Source organism: Schistocerca gregaria, chromosome 3, assembly GCF_023897955.1.
Source record: "Schistocerca gregaria isolate iqSchGreg1 chromosome 3, iqSchGreg1.2, whole genome shotgun sequence".
Taxonomy (NCBI): Eukaryota; Metazoa; Arthropoda; class Insecta; order Orthoptera; family Acrididae; genus Schistocerca; species Schistocerca gregaria.
Genome location: NC_064922.1, coordinates 460,948,477 through 460,976,219, shown reverse-complemented (window position 1 = coordinate 460,976,219; position 27,743 = coordinate 460,948,477). Strand labels below are relative to the sequence as shown.

The 27,743-nt window shown below is 43.9% G+C and overlaps 1 protein-coding gene across 1 annotated transcript in view; it reads right to left on the bottom strand.

The window, feature by feature from the left end:
• Positions 1-27,743, bottom strand: part of LOC126355419 (cytochrome P450 4C1-like) — a 114,253-nt gene that overhangs the window by 6,532 nt on the left and 79,978 nt on the right. Inside the window, exons 4-5 of the mRNA XM_050005723.1 lie at positions 24,909-25,136; positions 5,202-5,402 (exon numbers count right to left, since the gene is read on the bottom strand). Of these exons, the coding sequence (XP_049861680.1) occupies positions 5,202-5,402; positions 24,909-25,136 (429 nt within the window). The remainder of the gene's footprint in view (positions 1-5,201; positions 5,403-24,908; positions 25,137-27,743) is intronic.

Genomic DNA, 27,743 nt, shown 5'->3' with positions numbered 1-27,743 from the left:
CGGCTGAGTGTCACATTTCTGCCTTTCATGAAGGAACACCAAAGATAGAGACGCTATGACACCGCCAGTTAAGTGTGAGACAGCTGGTTGCTTTTGCTCATTTTGGTCATCCAATTTAAATGTATCACAATCCTCTGTGCTTGGTGTGAAGAGGCCGATCAATCGCGCACACACTGATTTAGCATTGCTTTGCTAATGAAAGAGGATAACTAGATCCCCTTGTCCCATACTGTGAAGCTTCTGCACGAAAATCGCCCACCAAAGTCTATATGACAGCAATGACTTTTCATTCTCTTGAGTTGTATTTCATTCATCATGGCAGGAGAGGTCAGTTTCTCAGGTGGACTGAGGGGAATGTTTATTGCCCTAGAATTAGTTTTTCGGATGAACTAGGGCCATTTTGCCGAACAGACTAGAGTCAGGTTTTCGAACGGACTGGAGTAAGTGCAATGAGTACAACGGCAAGTTCGTGGTTTTGGAGTCATCAGCGGGAGTCCTTGACTTGGGAAGCAGTTAAGACTGAAACTGTGTTTATATCAAAAAACATTACAATACAGACCAACCGAATTAGGCAGTGCTGTTGTGAAGACACCGACCTCATATTCGAGAGGATAGAGCTTACTCTGTCCTTTCATGCCGACTTCGGTTTTGGTGATTTTTCTCAGTCACTTGAGGCAAATGCCGGCAATGTTCCTTCATGAAAGCTATGCCGAGCACATATCTATCCTCTTAAAGCAAACTTATATGTTCTGTGTGTATTATATGCTTAGCTATTTATTTTCATTGTTTCACAATGTATAATCCTATATCATTGTAAGATGATCTCTGGGTGGATGAATGTGCAAATGAATAAAGGCAGAGCCGTATCCCAAAGTGATAATCAAAAGATTTAAAGATAACAGTAATCTTTAAATACAAACATATAAACCACTCTCGAAGAGCTAACCTGGCAAGAAGTCTACAACATTGACGCCTTCAACGACAATACTAACGCATTTATTCAAATGTTAATACAGGAATCTATTCGGTGACAGATAATAGACGATTGACTCTACCTAATTTATTTGCTGGTACATCATTAGTGGCTCTTTCCGATTACAAAACATAAGTACATATGCAGTACCATTAAGCATATGTTTTGTACAACTAATGGCATTAGAATACGATGTAGGAGGGAACAGAAGTTCCATGACAATATAAAGGACAGACAGAATTTTACTACAGATATTATTGAAAATAACAGTAATGTGTCATCAGACATACTAAGCCAATACATCACAGAAATTTCTCATACCAAAATTAAAACCATATTGTAAGTTGTGAAAGAGCTATCAGAGCAGAAAATAAGTGCCCTACATATTACAGCTCTGTTTTGTGAAAATGGGACTGTTAGTGGTCCACTAGAGTTGTGCAAAATATTTAAGTCTCAGTTCCTGTCAATTGCCGACATGTTAAATCTGCAGAATGCTCATGTTACAGGATATCTACATCACATGCTGCTACAGAGCCGCAAAGATGAAACTGAATCAAGTACTACACCATAAAAAGTAAAGAATATGATGAAATTTCAAATATGAGTATACTTTCAGTGCACCATACATTGGTCTTACACTTAATTACCTGTGCTATGAGTCTTTCACGTGCGATCAGTTTCCTGACAGACAGGAATACTACCTGTCACTGAAACCACTTTTCGAAATGTGTGGAACACAGTGTCGACACACTGCAACAGACTGTGAGATCGCAAAAACATTTTACGGAAATGTAGGGGCTCTTTATAAATTTTCACCACCTATATTCGAAAATAATACTGAAACACATTTTATGCAAATCGCATATCTGCATTCGTTGCCTGGATATACTTATACCACAGCGTCCACAGACACTAAATGCAGGCGACAGTGAAGAAGGAGATTCTGTGCATTACACAGATGATACTGATTTTGAAGTACGCACAGATGAGAACCTTCTTCTGTTCACTAAGCCATACCTAAATAATTAGTCTGTGATTTAGGACTGACGAAGAACAAAGACGAGCTCCCAGTGTTAAGACTGCATGAAAGACATTTTTGAGCAGCTGGTACGTTCGATTAAAATTTACAGAAAAAGAGACTTGATATTCAGACAATATTTTGCTCGAAACGACTTGTCAGTATACTCCAGTGATGTACAACGTTTGATACGTGAGTTACACATTCCGTATGTGCCAAATGACAGGAGATTGTTTATAGAATCATCTAAGAGAATCCTGAAGAAAGATCTGCTTCACAGTGGTGACATGTATGCCTCAATAACTGCACCTGAAAAAAACGTATGACAACATGAAGGTGCATCTTACTGATGTTCATTATGAGGATTACAACTGGTTGGTGCGTGGTAATTTGGAGATGCTGGGTCTGTTTTTGTGACAACAGTCAGGATATACCAAATTTCCCTTCTTCATCTGGGACAGTCGGTCTCGTAAGAAAGAGTGGGAATAAAATCAATGCCTCCTGTAGTGTCGCGGAATAGTAAAGAGCTGTAAACGTGGAATATTGTCAAAGGTTCGTTGCCTATGCCGAGAGCCAGAGGCAGTAGGTTAGACAAGAGGTAGGAGGATTTTACATGTATCGGAATGTGTCGTCACACAGGGGCTATGGCCTGTTTACACACAACAGGACTGAGAGGGTTTGTGTTAGACGGAGACTTTCGTAGAGTGTAAGACAGAGGTATAGCGTCAGCTGTACTGCTTTTCATAACTTTGCGTAAGTCTGCCGTAACAGCACGTAACTCTGTCACAAGAACACCTAAGGGGCGAGTATGACAGATAAATCAGCAGTATAAGTGGAACGAATGCCTTCATTACAAACGAGCATGACGTCAGGACGTCGCCCGTGCTTCCTTCAAATACGCCTGCTTTGATATCAACCAGGCACTCGCAGTTAGATGTGTACTGGGTCGCTGCGTAGCGCTCACTTCGGTGATCGACATGTTAATCTTCATTAAGGAGATGTTGCAGTAAGGGCGGCCCATCCAGCAGCAGACGTGAGGGGACAGTACCAGCTCTGGTCCTCTCTGCTGCTGCTGTCAATCATCAACCCAGGATTAGCAGACATTGCGGCAGACTCGCTCGCCGCCAATGCTGACCACATCAACGATCCGTCGTCGAGATCGTGCGGGGCCTAGGCCTCGTGCACCTGCCGTCACAACTGGGTGAACCGACGACGCTGGGGGATTGCAGCCCGAAAGAGCACCCACATAGAGCAAAAACGCACAAGATCTGAAGGAATTACTATCTTCTTCCCCACCACATACCTGCATTTTAGGTTTTGCATCGAATGCTCTACGAATTTGTTGCGAAGAAAATTCATTCGATTTAATCAACACACACAAATCTGTATCCTAATGCCAGTAGCTGCCATCACCCTTCACAGATCATAGGTGTCCTTAAGACCTTAGTGCATCGGGCGCACTGTACATCCGATAAAGACAATTTGCAAGGAGAGCTCACATACCACAAGAGCATTTTTAAATGGATGGCCGGACGACACGCGGCCGAAATATCAGTGGAGGAAATTTTATTTGCGCGGCTGCATACCCGAAATTTAATGGACAATATAATTTCGTTTCTTTAAAGATCTTTAAACACAATCGCTTCATACCTATCTATCTCCAATTTACCCTGTACCTAATTCTCAGGATCGTATTCAATGGGTTACGTCTAAGATCGCTTGTAAGCGATATACATCGACAACAGGATTAACACGGCGACAGATATCTATTTTGTTCGTACATACCACCACTTGGGAGTGTTGCAACAGCGTCTGCAAAAAAACTGCAAGAGTTTTGCGACTGTTTCAGATAGATTTTCATTGGCAAATGAACGTCTAATTTCAGTTGTCTTATAAAGATGATATCGTGCGGACTTTTAATACTCTTGCAAGGCGTGAATTAATTCCAAGACTATGCACTGTTAAAAATTATTTACAGTACTGCTGGAAATACCGTCTGCTGACGACTGATGACATTAGGAATTGCGTCAATTCTAAGGGGGAGGAGTGTGTCAAACTGGATGCAACAACGAACGCTGTTGACTTCCCATTCCAGATATATTCCGCCAAATTGTCGCAAGAGAACGATGATAAGGAAAAGAAACAGGGTTTCAATTCATGTAAACTAACCGTCCAGCAAAGTAACATTTTGTTTTCTTGATGGATTACGGAATATACACTGGGAAACACAGCTTCAGAAACTGGATTATCAACTAACACTGTTTGCGTGTATGACGGCTTTGCCGTGAGGTGTGGTATATAATTTTGACTAATGATAGTGTTCCTGTATGTGGCGAAAACAAAACTGTGGAAATAGACGAATCTCTCATCCCATCTCGAAAATACCGGAAAGGGCGATGTTTAAGAACGAAACATAGCAACTCTGGATGTATGGAGGTATAGAAAGGGGAATCTCGAAAGTGTTTCCTCGTGAAAGTATATTATAGGAGTAAACTAACTTCAGTTCCTCTTATTAAGCACTTGCTTGGAATAATAGTCATTACCGACGGCAGAAAATCGTGAAACACTTTGAATGAAGAAGGAACTGTCCATGAATTTATTATTTTTTAACTATTTTGTGGATTTCGTGTCTACAGAAGATCTGTCGGTTCAGACGCTGCCCATCGAGTGCTAGTGGAAGTCCTTGAAATCGTTCATAAAAAGAGACGCCTGCCAGAATACCTTGCCACACGTTGCTAACTCTGTTGACAGATGTAGCTACTAGAGTGGATCCTGGTTATGGAAAGAAACGATTGCTACTGGCTGACTACGGCATTAGCGGAACTGCTCAGGTTGAAATATCGATGACGAGTAAGGTAGGTTAAATTAGATTTAACGTTTTGTTACTGGAGGATACTGAAGGTTTGCCGTTGTGGTTGCCAACAGCGTAAAAAAATTGTATATCTTTCATCTTTGTCGTTGCAGTTACCAAAGCAGTAAACAAAATCGTTATAAGGCGCTATGACCGTCGCGATTTAGAAACATATCTATTGCAAGCGACCCTGTAAATTACCGTCATGTAGAATTGCTGGCACAATATTGCACAAAACTAGCAGCATAACGAACTTATATTATTCAATCTTACATTCAAATGTTCACAAGCTATTCCTTTTAATTGTATGCTCACGTAGTAAATAGCTGATATACAAGCGTGATGGGAGTAATACTCACCTTAAGAACGGCATCCATTATTCTGAACTTGGAAAGATCGTTCTCGGTGCTCGTCCTCAGATAGGCACCTCCCCGCCTGAAGACATCGTCCACCTCCTTCCACACAGCCTCCTGCCACTCGGGGTGCAGACCCAGCAGGACGAGTGCGTTCCCCAGTGTGGTTGCTGCTGTCTCAGTGCCCGCAATGGCTAAGGAGCGCGCCTGGAGAAAATTAGAAGTACTACCAGTATCCTGCAAGCTGTTTAAAAACTTTTCGTACATCCTACCAGATACTGCAAAGTACATTGAAAGTAACGCTAATGTGGATAGAAAGGGCAGCCAGTCACTTAAAAATATTATTTACGGTTAAATTCAATATTTTGAAACGATTGCATTATTGCAAACCTCAGAAAAGGAAGAATGAAGAATGTAATCACCCAAACTGATATTGCGGAAATGGAAAGGGTTAATGGTATGCGTTTTTCACACAATGTATTGAAGTCAGAAGCTTGTAATTTACTTTTTGTGCAAACACAATACCTACTGACTTTAACAAAGTGAAAGTAGGCTATGAAAGAGTGTCAGTGGTGTTTGTTACAGGATCATAGTGTGTGTATTTTATGAGATGGCGTTTTTTGGAAAGTTTCCACATCGACACTTCTATGTGCCACTCAACCTGTGTAGTTGCTATGTACAATAATGTTGTGTTTCTTTACAGTGTGCTTGTGTGTTCCTTGAGTGCACTGCGACTTGCTAGTTCCTTAGCTTGTGACAGTCCAAGCAATAAGTGGAGAATGGAAGCAAAGAATTACTAATGCAGAAAAAGCCAACATGCTCATGATGTGTGGAGAGTGTAGGAAGAAAGCTGTTCGTTCTTGTACGGTGCATGCGGCAAGATATGCCGATACAAGTCAACCATGTCAAAACTTAATTATTCATCAGCCTCTTCAACCACTTACCTGAAAGTGGTAGTGTAACACCTAAACAAAATAACAGAAGGAAATGATGAAAGACCATGGGTAATTCATGTCCGTGCTGCTATTGCTGTTGTCCACATGTTATCTCCCCACAATCGCACAAGAAAGTGGAATGAGTCAGGAAATTGTCCTACACATTGTCCATCGACCTAGGTTCCATTCAAATCGTTCAAATGGCTCTAAGCACTATGGGACTTAACATCTGAGGTCACCAGTCCCATAGACTTAGAACTTACGTAAACCTGACTAACCTAAGGACATCACACACATCCATGCCAGAGACACGATTGGAACCTGCGACCGTAGCAACCGCGTGGTTCCAGACTGAAGCGCGTAGGTTCCATTCCTGTCACATCTTTCTCCATTACGAGCTGCATAGAAATGATAATGGCAATCGTGTTAACCTCTGTAGATGGGCATTAAGACCATATAGTCCAAATATATCTTGTTTAGTGACAATGCCACATTTATCAGTCGTGACCAGGTAAACCACCGAAAGACGCACTACTGGTATGTTGCCAATACCTGCTGGTTTCGGCAGGCAGAACTTCAGCGCCTGTGGAGTGCAAATGTGTAGTGTGAGCTCATGAACTATCAGTTCATACACCCGTTTTCCATAGACGGAACACTGAAGGCGCACGAGTATCGCAGCATCCTAACAGAGAATCTACCACAGATGCTTGAAGAAGTTCCTCTGCAAACTAGGAAGAATCTGTGGTACCAACATGATGGCTGACCAGCCCGGAGTGAACGAAGTAATGTAGCATGTCTCCACGAATTGTTTCGAAATCGTGGGATTCATCGCTGGCTTCTCCTCATATGACACATGTAGACTTTTTACTGTGGGGAATACTGAAAGACGCTGTCTACAAAGACACATGAACTACGCCCGATAATATGCAAAGATATATTACTGCAGTCCTCTTAAACATCTCCAATGAAATGCTAGCTCGTGTGCAGCAGTAGTTCCATACCAGACTGGAAGCGTGGACTGCCACTGCAGGCGGTCATTTTGAAGACATTCTGTGATGGTTAATTATCTTGTTATTAGTCGGAAGCCACATAACAAAGGTATGTACTTTTGTTGTTCCTTAGTTGTGCTGTACAAATATCTATGTGGGAACTTTTCAAAATATGGAATCTCGTAATGATTCACACTATAATCCTGAATGCCAGTCGTCCGCTGTGGCCGAGAGATTCCACGCGCATCAGTCCGGAACCTCGCCGCTGCTACGATCACAGGTTCGAATCCTGCCTCGGATTTGGATGCGTGTGATGTTCTTAGGTTAGATTCGTTTAAGTAGTTCTAAGTCTAGGTGACTGATGACCTCATATGTGAAGTCCCATAGTGCTTAGAGCCATTTGAACATGAACGCCACTGACATTGTAATTTATTCCACCTTTAGTTTGTTAATATCAGTAGGTACTGATCCATTAAAAAAGTTATTCTTTGCACAGAAAACACACTTTCTAAGAATTATTGCAACCTGTTGGTTGGTTAACAATACGAACCTCTTACTACTAGTCCATTCTGTGGAAACCGAACATCTATAGCACTTTAAATGTCTGCAATATTTGGTGTGCAAATTTTAGGTGGTTGACGCTGTATAAAGTTCACCTGAAAGAGAAAGCTAAAGCAAGATCACCAGATTGTTTGTTTCTGTTTATTATTCACAGTAAACTGATTCATATTCGGAATAAAATAGTTGATTCGTCATTTAGATCGTTTCTTCTTTAATCTGCATCTTATCTCACCGTTTGTGTAAATGTGCTATTAGTTGAGAAATTAAAATTATGTATTAACTGCTGGTAAGTGTTAATGTTTAACATCCACTCCTTGAAAAAATCACTTTTTTAACATAATACATACAGATAAATGACGTAAGATGGTTACGTCTGTAAGTATTACATTGGATGAACGAAGCAGGCTCATAAACATATTGGTTACTTGATGCAGATCTTGTATCTCTAGTGAAATTCAGAATATAGCTAAGGCTCTGAAAAGGAGAAAAACCACTCATCAGGTTGATAAAATTTTAATATAAATCTTAGATGTTCATTTGAGATTCTGCTGTAGTGCAGTTACGTATACTATGTCTCATATTACTTATTAAGGAAAACCAAAATACTTTACTTTAAGGGTTATCCATAAGAAACATGTATAATAACCGATTGTGCTGTGTTTTAATAAGGCTATGTTCTGTGAAATTAATATAATATAATTCTTCACGACACATTCCTCAGTGAAGTAGCTAATTTTGGGATCGAAATATGAGAATCAATGTAATGTTCTTGAATTTCCCTGTAAAATTTTAAACAGAAAATTTTTTAACTAGCAATTCTGAATTACAAGGTGAAACATTAATTTAATAGAACTGATGACCAATTTGTTCATACATACGATACTACCATTATACACAATAAATAATAATTCCATAACTATAACTTAACAAATTCCGTCCAGTGGCCAGCATTTTATTTTTAATTAATTATGTGAACTTTTCATATCAAGTGTTTTTTATTGCATCGCTTTTATAAAGTGTTTTTGCAGAGGTTATTCAAAATTCGTATGCTGATACGTAATGGAGTAGCTCTTGATCGATAATGGTACAGGCTACACTGCGTCACGCTATGATTGCAAATCATGATTAAGAAATAGAGATACATATTTTAGGTTAAATGCAAATATCAGCAAAGCATACACCGATGAAACAGAATCTATCAGGCTTTATTGTTACATAAAACTAGGAAATTCCCAAAGGAAAGATTCAGCCAAGAAGATTGCATGTCACCAAAAATATTCTGAGCAGTCCTAGAGAACTTTTTAGATTCTTAAACTATGAAATTGAAGAAGAATATCGTATGTGAGTAATATACCTTCACCAACATTTTTGGATGAAATTCTGCTGTTTCCTTCTAGTGCAGATAAGTTGTGAACAACCAACAGAAGCATTTAATAGAGTAATCCTGAAAGTAGGCTCCAAATCAATAATTATTATATACAGTGTCTGTTCTTTCAGACATGTCCAAAAGGACAGATATCATTTTCATTCCGCAGCCACTATAAATTAAGACACAAAAGAATTAAAGACATTAGCTGCCAGTGGCCATTGATTTACATCAGTGAGACATGTTAAAATTTGTGCCAGTATGAGATTTGAACCCAAGCCTCCTGCTTGCAAGGCAGATGAACTGACCACTACATCATCCAGACACAGTGGTCACCGCAACCACATGGACTACCCACGCATGCCTCCCATCACACCCAAGTTCTCAACCTATACCATACACTACTGACGCAGTATTCCGCTTATTACCCCAATTATGTATGACATCTCGCCAAGTCCCATAAGAGTTAGAGCTTGGTTTCATCCACACTGAAAGCATCATTGACTGTCTTGGCCTAAACTATATGATGTGGTGTCTTTTCTTTCAGACATATCCGAAGGCATCCGGGAGATATGTCATAGTAATAAATGTGGTTGTGGCAACCACTCTGCGTGGATGGTATAGTGGTCAGCGCATCTCCCTAGTAAGGGGAAGACACGAATTCCAATCCCATTCCGGCACAAATTTTCGACGTGACCCATTGATATAAACCAGTGCCCACTGGCAGCAAATACCTTTAATTCATTTGTGTCTTGATTGATAGTGGGTGCATGATCAAAATGCTGTCTGTCCTTTTAGAGATGTTCGAAAGATGTACAATGTATTATTAAGGTGAACACAACCAATCATTCCTCCAGTGCAGGTGCACGCAAAGTTCTAACTCTAATGGGTATCGGAGAGACAGCATGAGTAATGATGCTAATGAGCGAGGCACTGCTTCAGTAATGTGTGGTGTGAGTTGAGAATTTGAGTATGATGGGAGACATGCTTGGATAGTTAGTGCAATAGTGGTGACCACTGTGTTCGTGTGGTTTAGCGGTTATCATATCGGCCTAGTAAGCAGGAAACTTGGGTTCCAATCTCGATACGGCACACCTTTCCAATTTTCCAAATTGATATAAATCAATGGCCACTGGTAGCTAAAGTCTTTAATTCCTCTGTGTCTTTAAGGAGTGTTTATTGTGCTGAAAAAAGTTTCCAGTAGGTTTTAGTTTCTAGTATTGACATGTGGCATTAAAACGAGGACCCTGAATGGTATTAGAAACAATAAAGAATCAGATCGGGAATAGGCTGAAGTATAAGAGATGCTTTGGGTTAATGAAAGTGAAACTAAAGTTATTTATTTATATGCGCACGTAGGCATCAACTGAAACCAAATGGCACATGTCATCATAATATTGTACAACGAAAATAAATGTAAAAGTTTTCCCACTCCATCAGACTGGCTGTTAGAGCAACCATATCAATAATGCGTTTCCTCTTTTTAAGACATCAACAGATTTTTCATAAATAGAGAAGAAAGAAAAAATAAGTAGCGAAAGTTTTGGTACTATCACCTACAGCTCGAATAAAAACATCAAAGCAGTGTGTACGAAATATTACAAGGACATCTTACGTTTGCTCTTATGCTGTATAATACCAGAATACTCCAAAATCCCGCTAGACAAGGCGTATAGCTATACAAAAAGATACTAAGTAATTTAAAAAAACGTTGAAAGATGAAGGAGAAATGCAATAGAAGAGGCAAAATGAATGTGCAAAACTTACCTTCGATACATACATATTGGCTGGCACGGCGGTATAGTGATAGTATCTCACTTATAAAACTGCGAACATTTAAACATTTAAACGCAGCATATAAAAAATTAGACTAATCACTCCGTAGAGCATAGTTTCGGAAACTGTACAGGTGTGCACAAGTAAATTTGAAACAAAATTTTTAATTAAATACATACAATAGAAATTTAGAGAACCAAATAAGACTTTCTAAAGAACCAATATATATTAAAATAATAAATAGACCTGATGTGACATGCTACATAAAACATTTGAAGCAGAACACTTTCGTAAAGCACCAGTATGTCGCACCAGAAATAGTGCGTAATGGCAGTTGATCTGGGCCTTAATAATATTACACTAAAAAGTGGACAGCTCAAACTATGAGAATCTAAGCAAATAAAATAATGTACAAGTGCTAACTCCAAAGATAGAGTCACTTCTAGGGCTCGAGTAGCAGATGAAAGCCCACAAAAAAGTAAATTAATTAAAAACATATAAGAAGGACACAGGCTTTAAAGGCAATCAAATGTAGTTTTAAAAAGGAAGAATCTACCGCTTCTTATATATTTTAGTTACGAGCTTTGGATGATAGCACCATACCTCTGGTTACTTACTTTTTCCTTTCTTCTGTGTTTATGGTATATCTGATGATGCTCTAAAAATTCAAAATGCATGATTAAACAATAACTATTTCAACTGAGATCGCTTTTATTCAAAATGGAAATAAACAGTTCATATGTGCAGTGTTGCAGAACTTGTCTCAGGCAGACCACTGCAGCCTGCCATACGGTACATAGGTCAGTCTCCTGCGCAGTTTATTGGAGTCCGACACTACAGTAATGCTACTGGTCTACCGTGCTACGTGCTTAGGCATAAAGCAACTAGCGGTCAGCTGGTAGTGGGATAAGGGGGCTATGAGCACAGTGTGTTAGTGTGGGTTGCTACGTAAGGGGCAGGAATACATTCAGGGGCAAACCTATTGTTCTATTCCATATTCTCCCTATGGTTCTTTTTGAATTGACAGGTCCCTAATCTACTGCTGTACACCACTTTATAACAAATTTATATCAAATTAATTAATCACATGCTCACCCTGCTCCCCCTCCTCCTCCACAGCTTACCCCTCTGGGAACCTCCAAATCCCCCCTCCTCCTTCCCCTCGCTGATACAAGTACACTTTCATGCCTGAGTTACTCGAATAGCCCCCTCCCACTCTATCATTTTCATTGACTAATTACTTAAATCGATAAAATAACTAAACCCTTCACCTCTGGGAAATACACTAACTCTCTCTCTCCCCTCCTCCATCTAAAAATCGGCGGGTCTGTGCTCGAGAGTAGGGATCTCACGATAGGAAATTCAACTACCTAGCAGAGGGTACATAGTTTATTTATATAAAAAAAATCAGTTTTCAAGGATTGGATCCCTCTGCTCATCATCTGATCTTGAAAAGCATTCCTGAACTCACGAAGGACCCAAAAGCCGCCAGTATGCGGCGAGCTAACATCACCGGTATAGGTAATATGTGGGCGATGCGCGCAATGCGTGATGCTAAATGTGTGTTGACATACTGGGTCAGTTGGACGATCTCCAGGGCTCGTAGGCAGTTGTTGGCTATCTCAGTCCGAACATTTCGTAAAAGCCGTCGAAAGTTGTGAGCAGCGATTCGTCGTATATCGTCTGTAAAATCAATGCCGAGACATTCCAAAGTATCTCTGAACTGTAAGGTGGTGAGGCTGACCTCAGACAATCCGACCCCGATGTTCATCGCCACCGATTTTGCGACGTTGATACGGTTGTCAATGGTCATGCTATATGTCGCTATCCAAATCAGTGTGCTAGCGGTGTCGTCGCCGTTGCGGATGACAATCACCGGGTCGTCGTCGTACGCTTTACATCGGAAAGTGTGGCCTCGTAACGTCATACCCGTTAGTCGTTCGCGCAGACCGCATAGGAGTGGTTCCATGGCAACAGCGTAAAGTAAAGTGGACAGAGGGCAGCCTTGGCGTATCGATCGAGAAATGGTGAAGGGCTGCGTAGGAAGGCCGTGGACGATCACCTTGGATGTCGCGTCACGGAGCAGTCGCATGACGACAGTGACGAATGACTGTGGGTAACGCATATGTTGGAGGACCGTTTCCAAATAGTCGTGGTCCACACGGTCCAAAGCTTGACTGAAGTCGATTGCCTCCAGTGCACCCTTCAGACGACATGCCCTCGCTAGTGAGATCAAGTCACGATATTCACTGACTGCTGTTTGAATATTATGGTCGCCTCCTAGTGACGTTTGACAGGGTGAGATGACGTTTCGTAAGGTCTGGTGTATCCGTGCAGCCAACAGTCTAGAAAAGATCTTTAAGTCGCAGTTCAATAGCGTAAACGGGTGGTAGTCCTGCAGCCGTGAGCCACTGGACGGTTTGTGAGTAGGAATATTCATCCCATCCACAAGGGCCGCAGGAAACGGCACTGCCGGGGATAGTAGTTCGCGACAGATGTCCGTCCATCGGGTGGCTAATAAATATTGAGAAGTCATGTAAAATTCCAAGAGGAGGCCATTAGGACCCGGAGACTTGTTGACAGCTCCTTTTGTAATGGCGTCGATCACATCTTCTTCCTTAATTTCTTCCATCAAGGCCGCTTCCATTGCTGGGGTGACGGTGCCGTAAATCGTCTGAGAGACGTTCTCCAGTGCTGCCGGATTAGGGTCTGAGCGGAAGAGAGCTGGGAATAATAATCGTAGAACGCTGTGTTTATGTCTTGTTGGAGGGTGATGCGACGACCGTCCTCCGTGTCGATGAAGCGTATCAGAACTCGTTGGCGTCGTTTACGTTCACGAAGTACGTAGAACATCGACGGGCGTTCGCTCGGTATCTGATCCTGCGTCCTCGAGCGGATTACCACTCCCTCTAGGTGGCGTCGCATATTGGCGATGATCTGAGCCTTAGCACGGTGGACCGCCGTTTGTCGTTACGGAGACGGCGCCATAGCATCGCAGTCGCGCAGTACCCTGAAGTAAAAGTCGAGTGTATGTCTACGTCAAGCAGCGTGGTCGCAACCATAGATTATCAATGCTCGCCTCAGTGCCGGTTTGGCGCAGTCCAACCACCAGCGGATCGTTGTGGAATATGCACGGAGACGATTTTTACACAAATGCCAAATATCCTCAACGGCTTGGCAGCAGTCCGGGTACGACAGTGGAGCGATGTTTCATTTCCACGGGCTGCGGCTTCTCCACACTTGTTGCCAACGTAGGGTGACGGCACAAATGTAAGCTGAGTGGTCCGAGAAAGGTGGAAGAGTGACTCGTGAAGTGTATGAATCCCGGTCAGTGGCCGTGAAGCTATTCCCAAGTGTCCACCTTCTGCAGGTCTCGAATTAGCGTCTCGAGTTCTGGGCACGAATGACGTCGTGGGACTTGGTCTCTGGGTGCCAGTACGCAATTGTAGTCACCTCCAGACACCAGATGGTCGTGGCGACCTTGGAAGAGCGGGGCAACGTCTACCACAAAGAATCGTGAACTTTCGCGACGTTTGTCCGTCCGGAAGGTGTGTAGATATTGATAAGGCGGACACCTAGTACTGTGAGTGTCATTCCTCTTGCCCCAGGCAGAAAGAGGATATCGTCCGCCACTTCCAGAAGAAGTACAGCTACACCGCTGCCTGTGGCAGGAAGCTGGAGAGACGCAAGCATCGTAACCGTACACGCCTGGGAAGTAGTCGACGTACACTTCCTGGAGAAGGGCTATATCGATGGAAGCAGAATTCAACATATCTTGAAGCAAGGATGACTTAGCGCGCGTGAGTATAGTGTTGATATTTATAGTCACAACGCGATAAGTTTGAGGTCTATCCATAGCACCCGTGTTGGCCATCAGTACCCTTGTAAGGCTGTCTCATCACTGTATCTTATGGCGGAAAAGGATCAACACTGATGGGGTAAATTCCTCCACGTGTCGTCCGATACGAACGGTAAGGAATTTTCCTCACTGTCGTCCGCCCAGTCGCCATTAAATACCTTCGGCTGTTGGTGGCTGTTTGTGGTTGCTGCAGCACTCGGCGCTGACTCCATCGGCCCTACTGGCTGGGAATCGGCAGCGGCTGTCTGCTTGTGATCCTGCTGTTCCGTGGGGTCGGACGGACTGAAGCCGTCACCATAGCGATCTGTTGGATGGGATGTTACTGCAGCCTCTGTACTGCCGGTACCGTCGTCGGAGTGTCCACAGTCCATGTCAGACGATCGCTGCAAATACTCGTCCGATGGAACACGTCGCCGTCTCTTGTGTTTCCGCGGGGAACTCTGTTTACGGACGTGTGTTTCAGTATCCGAATGTGGGTGGATTTCTTCAGCTGCTCTCGTGTCTGGAAGAAAAGCCGCTGTCGGCACAACCCGTGGGTCAATGTCCGTCCTGGCATCCATGCTTTCTTGCAAGGTCGGTCGGTGATTATCTTCAGGTGGGTGCGCCGTTATAGAGGCCGGACCCGGTACTGCAGAAGCCATCAAGGTCCCGCTATCGGGGGCGGCTATCGGACGAATGTGGTCAGCATCGGAAAGGGTTGCTGCCCGTGCAACCTCAGCATAATTGAGAGGAAAGGTCGTCACAGTAGAAGGAGGCATAGACTCACCTGTCGGGATTTGAGTAAGCCGTAGTCGGAGACAATCCGATCGGACGTGCCTTTCTTGGCCACAACCGGGACAAGTGCGTGGCTGATCGTCATACATAATGATCGCCCTACATCCGCCAATGACAAGATAGGATGGTACGTGTTTGGTCAGTTCAATTTTGATCTGTCGTACCCCATTAAGAACCGGGTACGTTGTAAAGGTGGTCCACTTTTCGGCCATGTGGCTGACTACTCTGCCGTAAAGCTGTAAAGCCGCGGTGACTACGTCCGTGGTACTTCGAAAGGGAGTTCGAAGACGCGTATCGTACGGAGGCCAAGCCCCGCTTGATCGATAGAGACCGCCCCAATATGGCCATCAGAATGTTTGAATTTAAGATCGTTGCGCGCACTATTCTGTTGCACCCCTCGTCACTTACTAACCTGACGTAGACAACACTGCTCGTGATAGAGAGATGGATACCAATTACGTCCCGCGGTTCAATTTTAACGTCGTTACGTAGAAAACGTTCCTCTTCAAAAGCTCGCTGTCGTGCATGATCGGATTGAAAACTGATCTTGATGGTGGTTTGTCTGTATGAATGTGCCATATTGCGTCGGTAGTGATGGACTCTAAACTAGAGACTACGAAGTAATAAGCAACTACGGACACTCGCCGCAGCGCTGCGGAAAGCAGTCTCAGCATTAGGAAAGCCGCCGTCGTTGCCAGACGCTGTTTTGCTGCCTCAGCATTCCACTGGCTCGGAGGACTCACTCATCGTCAGTACTTGGGCAGCAGCTGAAGACCTACCGCAAGGGAACTAATCACAGCTGTGATTCCACATATCAACTGATGAAAACAGCATCAGCTGCATCATAATGACTTATTAGTTTCACGGAATTTAAGCCACACCTTTAAATAAAAAACTGCTGACATAAAGATGATACAATATCGGAATTAAATTGAATTAAAATAGAATTGGCCGCATTAATATAATGTCAATTAGCAAGTGAGATGTGCTTAAAATCTTTGTAAGGGTAAACAATTGACAAGTCCTACCTTCCTGAGCAAAAAGGGCATTGTTAAGTACGCAGCTACCATTAGTAAAATAGCCAGTGGAAATAGAGAAAAACGTGACCCTACAAAAAAATAGTTGTTGAGTAAGAACCGGCATCATAATTCGTGATCTAGAACGTCCAACGTAAACGAGCTTACCAGACATACGTGGTACGCCTTCTCATGTAGAGCAGCTAGCATGACCAGTGCAACACAGACTAAAGGAGCAGGCTCCATACTCGACAGCGCATACGTAGAACCATTGGAAGTGACAGCGCGTTGGTTGGTTGATTGATTTGGGGGAGGGGAGTAAACAGTGAGGCCATCGGGCCCATAGGATTAGGGAAGGAGGTCGGCATGCCCTTTCAAACGAACCATCCTAGCATTTGTGTGGACCAGTTTAGGGATATCACAAAAAACCTAAATTAGGATGGCCGGAGGCGGATTTTTTTTTTTTTTTAATTTGGCAGTAGATAAATAAGGCCTACTATAGAAACTATTGCTATGTGGGGTGATCTGTTTTTTTTTTTGTTTTTTTTTTTTTTACGACCGTAGCAGTCGCACGGTTCCGGACTGCGTTTTTTTTTTTTTTTTTTTTTTAATTGCCTTTCGCGGGCAAGTGCTCTACCAACTTTTTTTTTTTTTTTACATATATTTGTTCATATCACATAGGACGCCCTCCAGGCGAAAAAAAAAAATTATGTGGAATTACCATCAGTAACATATAAAATAGAAAGGGAATTATAGGAATTAAAGAAAACGCCCTCCTGGCAGAACAGACAAAGCAGCATCCGCGTCCCGCCAACTTGTGGGTAGACGCACACCGAATCCCAAGGCAGTCAGGCATGTTCCAGGCACGTCTTCACGAAGAATATTGCATTTTCCTGTACATGGGACTGAGTCCTGGTATTACACACTCTCATTGAAGTCATCTTCTCATACCTGGGACACCCCAGCTGCAGGGGGGATCGAAGAAGGCACTACCCAAAAAGTTGGCATAGTACTGACGGTATCGCGGATGGTGCATGAGAAAAGTAAAGCGATCTTGCAGGAATGTCCAAAAATCAAGAACACTCTTATCACCTTCATGGAACAAATAAGAGATCGAGAGACCTTTTATCCAGATCACAGCGTTGGTCTTCGTACTTGGGAAGTATGTCTCATCTGGGAACAGAAGAGATTTCGGTGTAATGGCATGGGGAGCCGTACGTAGAAGAAAGGCAAGCATCTTCTGAATCAGCTGCCACACCTCTGCAGAAGATCCACACATCAGTCGATGTTCGTCCGTATCAAGCGTTTGACAGCGAGGACACAGCGGCGAATCTGTCATTTTTATGGCATGTAGACGAAGTTGTGTCATGTATTTTCCATTAACGACCAAATACCAGGTCGCACGTGCGCTCGTGTCTAGGTATATATGGTGTACAGAACGCCATACCACGGGCCATGCGATCGTAGGATATCGCCTTTCCACAACATTCCGAGTGTGATTTCTCATCATGATTCGGTAAATATCACGTGCCATAGGGGGTCTGGTACTAGGCAAGTCGGCATGGACATAACTGTATTCGATGAAAAAGGTCCGGATATGTGAGAGAGGGGAAGAAATATGGGCTACTGCAACGGGTGCCACTCGAGAGGGAGGGGCCACTTCATCAATCAGGCTTCCCGATAATCCGTTTCGGTGGCGGATCCACGATTTAACCATCGTACTTACATAAAGGGCAGCTGCTCTCGCTCGGACGTTGACAAGGCCGAGGCCGCCATCTCGAGGAGGAAGTGTCAGCGTGTCGTAGCAGACTTTGAAGATAAGACCCGCGCTAACAAAGTAGCCGAACGCCGCCTGAAGTCTGTGTGCCATTGCCTTTGGCATCGGTAAAATCTGTGCTAAATGGGGTAGTCGCGAGACTAGATGAGTGTTAACAAAATCCACCCTTTGTAACATGTCCAATGCTCTCAGGAGGTTGCCACGAACGTTCGTGCGGATAGCTTGAAGCAGGCGTTTGTAGTTAAATGAGATCGTGCGCTGTATATCACGCGTGAAGGTGATCCCCAAACATTTGAGCTTATCCACCAATGGCAATGGTGCCACACTCTCAGCTGGAAGGCCTCTACCGATGGACATAGCACTAGATTTCGTCAGGTTCACACGGCTGCCCGCAGCAGCCCCGTACTGGTTGATCCACGCCAGTGCCTCTCGCACTTCATCCTCCGATAGAACCAAAAACACCAAGTCATCTGCATAGGCGCGGCAGATGAAAGAAGTCCCCCTCATTGTTATGCCTGTCAACCGGCTCCTCAAACCGTGTAATAGTGGCTCAAAGGCAATGGCGAAAAGCAGCATCGACAGCGGACATCCTTGACGGACCGACCGCATGACGTTAATAGGGCCCGCCACACGGCCATTGACCAGCACCCGCGACGTGGCACCTCGGAGAAGCCGCAAGACGAGGTGTATAAACCTGTGGGGAAAGGCCATCCGTCGGAGTACGTTTTCGAGAAAGTCATGACTCACTCTATCAAAGGCGTGGTCGAAGTCCACTGTCACTAAGGCACCACGACTGCGACAGGTCATGGTCAGGGCTATAACGTCACGGTAATCACTGAGTGCCGTCTGAATGTTACTATCACCTCCAAAGCACGTTTGATCCAGAGAGATAACTTGAGGGACGACGCGCCTAATGCGAGCGCCAAGAATCCGGGTAAAAATCTTGAAGTCACAATTTAACATGGTCAGCGGCCGATAATGTTCCACTCCTCGACCTCCCGATGGCTTGGGGACCGGGATAAGCAAGCCTTCTACGAATTCGGATGGGAGAGGAAAGTCAGGGTTCATCAGTTCTTCATACATCGCAGTCCAGCGTGAGCCCATGATGTCATGAAATGTGCGGTAAAACTCCAGCGGGAACCCATCTGGACCTGGGGCTTTGTTTGCCGCGCCCTTATGAAGAGCATCGGCGACGTCATCAGCCGTAATTGTCGCCGTGAGAATCTCCGCAGCAGACTCGTCCAGGGTATCTGTCAAGGAACGGAGGACATCAGACATTACCGCCACGTTCCGGTCCTCTGCTGCATAGAACTCGTTGTAGTGATCCACAAAGGCTCTTACGATGTCATTTTGGGACGTCAATCGACGACCATCTGGCATGTCGAGGGCGTTGATCAACTTTCTACGACACCGCTGCTTCTCTCGGATAACATGATGCATGGACGGGAGCTCTCCTGGTACACATTCGTGACATCTTGCGCGTACTACTGTGCCTTCAAGGCGGTGACGCATAAGAGAAATTATCTTCGCCTTAATACGTTGAATTTCAACCTGTCGTTGAACTGAGGGGGCAAGGTTTGAGAGTTCCCGGAGAATTGTGAAATAGTATTCCATGGTATGTCGGTGCCATAACATTTTATCTCGACCGTAATTCATCATAGAACGACGTAAAGCAGGCTTGGCGCAGTCGATCCACCACCGAAGTGTTGAAGGATACGCTGGAAGGCGTCTCACACAGTTGTTCCACGTCGTCTCTACGACCTGCCTACATTCCGGATCCTTGAGATGGGCCACATTCAGCTTCCACAGGCCTCGACCACGCCACACCTTCTGCCTCTGGAGCGAAACAGTGCAAATGTAGGCGATATGGTCGGAAAAGGCGGTAGGCCATAACTCAGCGTCAAGCGTGGCAGTTACGAGTCCTGGGGACACGTAGACACGGTCAAGACGACTTGCTGAATGGCTGGTGACGTACGTATACCCAGGCCGATCGCCATGCACGCGGTCCCAAGTATCGGTGAGTTTCAGTTCATGCACAAGCAGCTTGAGTTCCTGGCATGTGGTGAAATGGGGATGTTGGTCCTTTTGGGATAACACACAATTGAAGTCGCCGCCAAGAACAATATGGTCGTAGCGTCCGACAAACAAAGGAGCGATCTTTTCTGAATAGAATCGCGACCGCTCCCGTCGCTTGGCCGTGCCCGAGGGAGCGTAAACATTGATGACTCGAACACCGTGGAAAGTCACAGCAAGACCCCTAGCCGATGGTAGGTAAATCACGTCATCTACATCAATGCCTTCCTTTAAAAGAATAGCTGTTCCACTGCCACCGTCGGCACACGGCGTGAGGTAGGAAACATAGCCATAGACATTAGGAAACGTCGCCAGGCGAACTTCCTGCAAAAGGGCAACATCTAGGTCCGACGCCCTCAACATATCACGGAGCAATTGTAGTTTGACAGGGGTGCCAATGGTGTTGACATTGATGGAGCCAATCCTGTAAGCTTGTCTTAGAATTGGGACTACAGGGACGCTCATGGAGGCACGAAGAGCAGCAGCGAACAAGAATGTTGTCCCAGTAGGCTGCACATCCCCATCCTGTAACCCTGTCGATTAGGAGTCGTGGGCTGGAGCAGCGGCATTCGCGGCTGTCTCACTAGTTGGTGTTTCGTCGGCTACATCGTCAGACCACGCAAGGGTGCGTGGATGGTGTGCGTCCAGTGGAGTACCAGCAGAGTCCGAAGGCAGTGTCACGTCGGTGGTGGAAGAGTTGTCCTGGCTCAGCTGTTGTTCAACGTCCATAGGTACAGCGCCTGGTGCATGCAAGGATGGTTGTACGTCCGACGGAGTGCAAGTTGGTGCTTCCACCACGGATTCGTCCTTCGGGGGAACAACTTGATAATTTTGATCTTCATCGTCTTGAGACTGCGTCCTGCAGGTGTCAGACGGGGCGATCCGCCGTTTCCGACGTCTCTTCGGCGACCGTTGCTTGCGCACGTGAACTTCAGTGTCCGAAGACGCCTGGGGATCCGGATGTTCAGGCACAAAAGCATCGGTAGGCACAATCATGGAGTCAAGGGCCATCCCCTGTCCTTGAGATTGCTCACCACTGCACACGTCGGGAGGAGGAGGCAAGGGCGTCGGTCCGTCCGCAACAGCCTGAGGCAGTACCGGAGACGACGATGTACCAGTAGTAGGAGCCAGTGGTGTTCGCGGTCGGGGGTCGCTATGGAGAGCTTCGACAAACGTCAGCGGTAGCGACGTCGGAGCGGTCGTGGCCGGCAGGTCCCCAGGCGGTAACTGTGTGATTCTGCGCTGCAGACAGCTGGAACGGAGGTGTCCTTCTTTGCCACATCCCGAGCATGTCTTCGGCTGTCCATCATAAATAATAATTGCACGGCAGCCACCAATATATAAGTAGGACGGCACATGTTTGGTTAGTTCTATGCGGATCTGCCGTACTCCATTGAGAACCGGGTATGTAGTGAACTGAACCCACTTCTCAGCTGTGTGGCTAATCACTTTTCCATATGGATGGAATGCAGATACCACTACCTCTGAAGGCACCTCAAAAGGGAGTTCAAAAACACGTATCGTGCGCAGTCCAAGTCCCGCATGTTCCACAGTTACGTCACCGATGTGTCCATCAGAGTGACGGAACTTAAGACCACTTCGAGTTGCATCTAGAATTTTTTCACATATGTCTTCGTTGACCAATTTCACGTATACCACACTGCTCACTATAGAAAGGTGGATGCCAACAAGATCGTTGCAGTCAATCTTGACTTCATCTCTGATAACTGTTCGATTTCCAGTGCTTTTGGTCGGGCATATTCAGGTGCAAAGCTAATCTTCAGTGTCGATTTTCGGTGGGCATAAGCCATTCTCTGTCGAATGAAATATAGCGCGCTAAGACGGCAGAATCACGTAAACAACTCCGCGAGCGAGCTGCGCGGCGAGGACGTAAACAAGACGTCCGTGCCGCTAGCGTGCCGAAAGGCGACTGATTTGAACCGTCGTTCTCCCGAATGGGAGTCGAGTATGCTAACCACAACGCCACAACCCTCGGTAACATAGCGTGCCGCAAGCCACAAACTAGTGGGAAAAGCAAATGCAAAGTGCCCAACTTAGCTAATGTATAAATGCAGGTAACCCCACTGGAATGTGATGGTCAAGTGGGGAGAAGCTTTAATTTCAATTTATAAAACGTTCTGGGGAGATTAACTCAAAAATGGCACTGGTTCAAATGGCTCTAAGCACTATTGGACTTAACATCTGAGCCGAGTGGGATTAGCTGAGCGGTCTATTGCTGGATAATTTAGGTTAAATAGTTAGGGACTGATGACCTTAGCAGTTAAGTCCCATAAGAATTCACACACACACACACACACACACACACACACACACACAAACACACACACACAAACTTAACATTTGAGATCCATCAGTCCCCTTGAACGTAGAAGTGCTTAAACCTAACTAACCTAAGAACATCACACACATCCATGCCCGAGGCAGGATTCGAACCTGCGACCTAGCGGGCACGCGGTTCTAGGCTGAAGCGCTTAGAACCGCTCGGCCACACTGGCCGGCGAAAATGGCACTCATTGCCGACCTTTGTTCTGAGGGACACTGCATTACTAATGTTTTCAAAATTCTAAAAGTCTTACAAACAGAATCTAAGGGCCAGCCGGCCGGAGTGGCAGAGCGGTTATAGGCGCTACATTCTGGAGCCGCGTGACCGCTACGGTTGCAGGTTCGAATCCTGCCTCGGGCATGGATATATGTGATGTCCTTTGGTTAGTTAGGTTTAAGTAGTTCTAAGTTCTAGGGGACTGCCAGCCGCGGTGGCCGAGCGGTTCTAGGAGCTCAGTCGGGAACCGCACGACTGCTACGGGCGCAGGTTCGAATCCTGGCTCGGGCATGAATGTGTGTGATGTCCTTAGGTTAGTTAGGTTTAAGTAGCTCTAAGTTCTAGGGGACTGATGACCACAGATGTTGTCCCATAGTGCTCAGAACCATTTTTGAATCTAGGGGACTAATGACATCAGAGGTTAAATCCCATAGTGCTCAGAGCCATTTGAACCATCTAAGGGCCATTTTCTTAACATTTCAGAAGAGGTGGAAACAATGAGATGTCTTACAACTATCCCTGAATTTACTTTTAATGAGCAAATGTAATTACATCATAATTCCTTTTTGGAAAACTTTGGTTGGTTACACAAAACACACGAGTGACAAGGAAGGAGGGCGGGACGTGACACATAACAAGATATTCTCTTCCCATACTTTTTGTGGCGTAGTTTCCAAGTTGTTGTGATAACGAATTACGATATCGTAGTATCTTCTTGTTAGTTGTAAACCTCTTAAGACTTTCTATTGTGTTTTCCCTATACTCCATCGCTTACCTGCAGTTATACATTGGTTTAGTTTGGCACTTTCCCGTTGCTTCTCACGTTTGTTTGTGACCTATTGGCCTCTATGTCAGTAGCCCTGGTTCTGCACAAGTCTTGCCCTGTGTAATGCCTAGTATGGGCCCTGCTTACTCAGCCTGTGTTGTGCTAGTGGTGCTGTCCACTGTACCTGAGGAGGCGTACTACATATGTCCGGTAAACTCGTCTAGGTTTTGCATTCTTTCCAAAGTTTTATGGACGCCGGTTCTTATTCAACAATCTTTGTTCATAGGCTCACGTCTTTCTTTCGTTTCACTGGCTATTTTCTTTATGGCTGTTGCTTACTTTACGAAGCCAACTTGGTGCAGAAATAAAGGGGGCATATCTTATACACACTTATGCAAGAAAATAGTCGTGGTAATAAATTATTATGGTTCAGCTGTTCCAGTTCTCATCATTTGAAACGTATGGCAACCCTAGAATAACAAAGATTTTTTAATGAGGCATCTTCCTTGACACCAGCTCGCGACGCTGCTAGAAGATCCCATTCGCACAGCAGAAATGGCCAACCTGCAACGCTGGTGTCACAGTTTTGGTCAATACAAACACGACACCAATACAACAGATGACGAAGAAAGTAGCTCATGAATAGATGTAGAGGACGAATTTCTCCAGAAATTGACGTCAAGTAGCTCACAACACAAATTTAAGACGATGAAAATGTATCACTCGTTCTTTGCCTCCACTCTCTGAGGGAGTTTTAACTGGATTATATGTATCTCCGTTGCACAAATAAATCGTTGGACGACATGTAAAACTACCAACGGCAGCAGAGTAATCAAGAAAAAACATAGAAAATGAGGGCTGTGTATTGTCAGTCCTTTCTAAATAGCATTTGCGCACACATGTCGTATTCGGACTTACACGTCACTGAAAGAAGGTTTTGTACTATGCTGCTAAATAAAATTAATAATATTCTCAATATGTGACAGCTAAATGTTAACACTATTTCAATCAAGCAATGACTACAAACATTTCAATAAAAGGCATGATGTCTTTAATTTTACACATAATAATTTAAGTAAGCAAAGAAAGGAAATTCAGGTGTACAGAATTCGTTTGGCATTAAACGTTCTCTTTCTAATTATGAGTTGATGATACATCTGAACAATTAAAACTTCAGAAAAAGGCATTAAAATAAAAATTATGATATAAAAATTATGATAACCAGCAGAAGTGGTGCGGGTTTGGTTCTGGAAGTACTCACCTCGTCACTGACTTCCTTTTCAGGTAAGAGAAAATTTCCTTCTGAATCTGTCATAACATCTAAGAAACTCTTTCTCGCTCTACCGTGTGCAATATTTCTCTTCTTCAGGGAGTCAATTGCTTTCTGTACTGTGCAGTTGACAATACTCGTCTGCCGTCTGAGTTCCTTTCCATCGGGCAGCATTGAAAGGATCCACTCATTATGGAGCCATGGTTGGTAGATCCTCTTCTATCGTAACAAAAAACTTATTCTGTAAAGTTTCTGATCATGATAGAGATAGCCATTTTATTCATTGTTTTTCTGTAATGCAGATGTCTCATATGATAAAGACAACAGTTGCACTATATTCAACACAAAACACTGTTTTAATATATGTCAGATAACGTTATGAGTCTAAAAAATTAATAAGATATAAATAAATTTCGTATATTATATTCTGAGAGGATGTTAGGAAATAATAACTACTGAAAAAATAGTCAGTGAGGAAAACTCTACAAGATAGGAGTGTGAATCGTGAAGAATATCGCCAGAAACATAATATCTTAAATATGTGATCTGACTACCCAAAATGAAAAGATAAATTAGAATCAATAGAAACTGATATCGAAGAAAAATATTATTAACCAATATTGCTCATAAAGTAAGGAATAAAATATCATAATATATGCAATGGTAATAGTGAGTCTGGCATGTCTGTAAAGAAGCAAGCTCTTGACTTTTGAATAGTCGTATTATGAAAAGAAAGTTCGGAAATTAGTGTTATTATCAGCATATTATCTTTTTAATTGAATAAACTACAAATATATCCACAGTAAGTGAAAGATACAAAAAAGAAAGTCTCTTAAAAACGTTTTCGTGTTGGAAACCAAATCATCGAGAAAGACATTATAGTTATTATAAGTACTTGCTGCAAATTATCTCCTGATCAAAAGTTTAATTTCGATTTTGTCCTTGACAGTATGATGCTGCTGGTTCAGCTTAAAGGCATCGAATGAAGTAGTTGACGATTCACGTTTTTTTCTAATCCAGTTAACACAATACAGCTTTCTGCATATTGTATGTTTAACATGTACAATGTTGACTTGAATACTCTCTTTCAAATTCTGAAGATGGCAGGGGTAAAATACAGGGAGCGAAAGGCTATTTCCAATTTGTACAGAAACCAGGTGGCAGTTGTAAGAGTCGAGTGGCATGAAAGGGAAGCAGTGGTTGGGAAAGGAGTGAGACAGGGTTGTAGCCTATCCCCGATGTTATTCAATCTGTTTATTGAGCAAGCAGTAAAGGAAACAAAAGAAAAATTCGGGGTAGGTATTAAAACACAAGGAGAAGACATAAAAGCTTTGAGATTCACCGCTGACATTGTACTTTTGTCAGAGACAGTAAAGTACTTGGAAGAGCAGTTCAACGGAATGGACAGTGTCTTGAAAGGAGGATATAACACGAACATCAACAAAAGAAAAGCGAGGATACTGGAATGTAATCGAATTAAGTCGGGTGATGCTGAGGAAATTAGATTAGGAAATGGACACTTAAAGTACTAAATGAGTTTTGCTATTTGGGGAGCAAAATAACTGATGCAGTTCGAAGCAGAAAGGATATAAAATGTAGACTGAGGTGACAAGGAAAGTGTTTCTGATGAAGAGAAATTTGTTAACATCAAGTATAGATTAAAGTGTCAGGAAGTCGTTTCTGAAAGTATTTGCATAGAGTGTAGCCATGTATGGAAGTGAAACATGGATGATAAATATTTTGGAGAAGAATAGAAGCTTTCGAAATGTGGTGCTAAGAAGGATGATGAAGATTAGATGTGTACATCACATAGAATTGGGGAGAAAAGAAATTTGTGGATCAATTTGACTAGAAGAAGGGATCGGTTGGTAGGACGTGTTATGAGGCATCAAGGGATCACCAATTTCGTATCTGAGGGAAGTGTGGAGGGTAAAAATCGTAGAGGGAGAGCAAGAGATGAATACACTAAGTAGATTGAGAAGGATGTAGGTTTTTGTAGGTACTGGGAGATGAAGCAGGATAGAGTAGCATGGAGAGCTCCATTACATCAGTCTCTGGACTGAAGACTACAACAACAACATGAACTTGAAGGTCAACCAGAACGCCCTCAATAATTCGTCAATGAGCCAAAATAATGAAGTCGTGGGCAAGCGTTGTCGGCTCGCTTAAGGATTGGTAGCAAAGGACATCGCATACAACCTGGTCGGCAAGTTCCCAGCCTGCTCTGCAAGCTTAAATTCTATGGTACCTCGAAGACCGCTTGTACGGACTGGAGCCAATAACACCTGGTCTGGAATACTGCAAGTCACGGCTCCTTCACACCTTAGTATAGGTAAGCGTTGTTTTCTTTTTAGGCACTTGCAAAACCGTGTCTTGTATTATGTGGAATTGGACCTGTTATATCAACACGCCTACAAGTGCTTGTGTGTATGGTCATCAGTCAATGATTACAAGTGTCACCATGGGAAATTGGACTGTTGATGATTGGAAACCTGTTGCCTGGTCGGTCGAGTATCGTTTCAAATTGTATCAGCGAATGTACATTTACAGATATAGAGACAGCCTCATGACTCCATGGAACCTACAGCAAGAGACTGTTCAAGCTGGTGGAGCCTCTGTAATGGTGTGTGACGTGTGCACTTCGAGTGATGTGGGACCCCTGATATGTCTAGATACGTCAGCATCCTGTCTGGTCACCTGCATCCATTCATGTCCATTGTGCATCCCGACGGACTTGAGCAATTCCAGTAGCACAATACGACACCCCAAAGTCCAGAATTGCTACAGAGTGGCTCCAGGAATACTCTTCTGAGTTTAAACACTTCC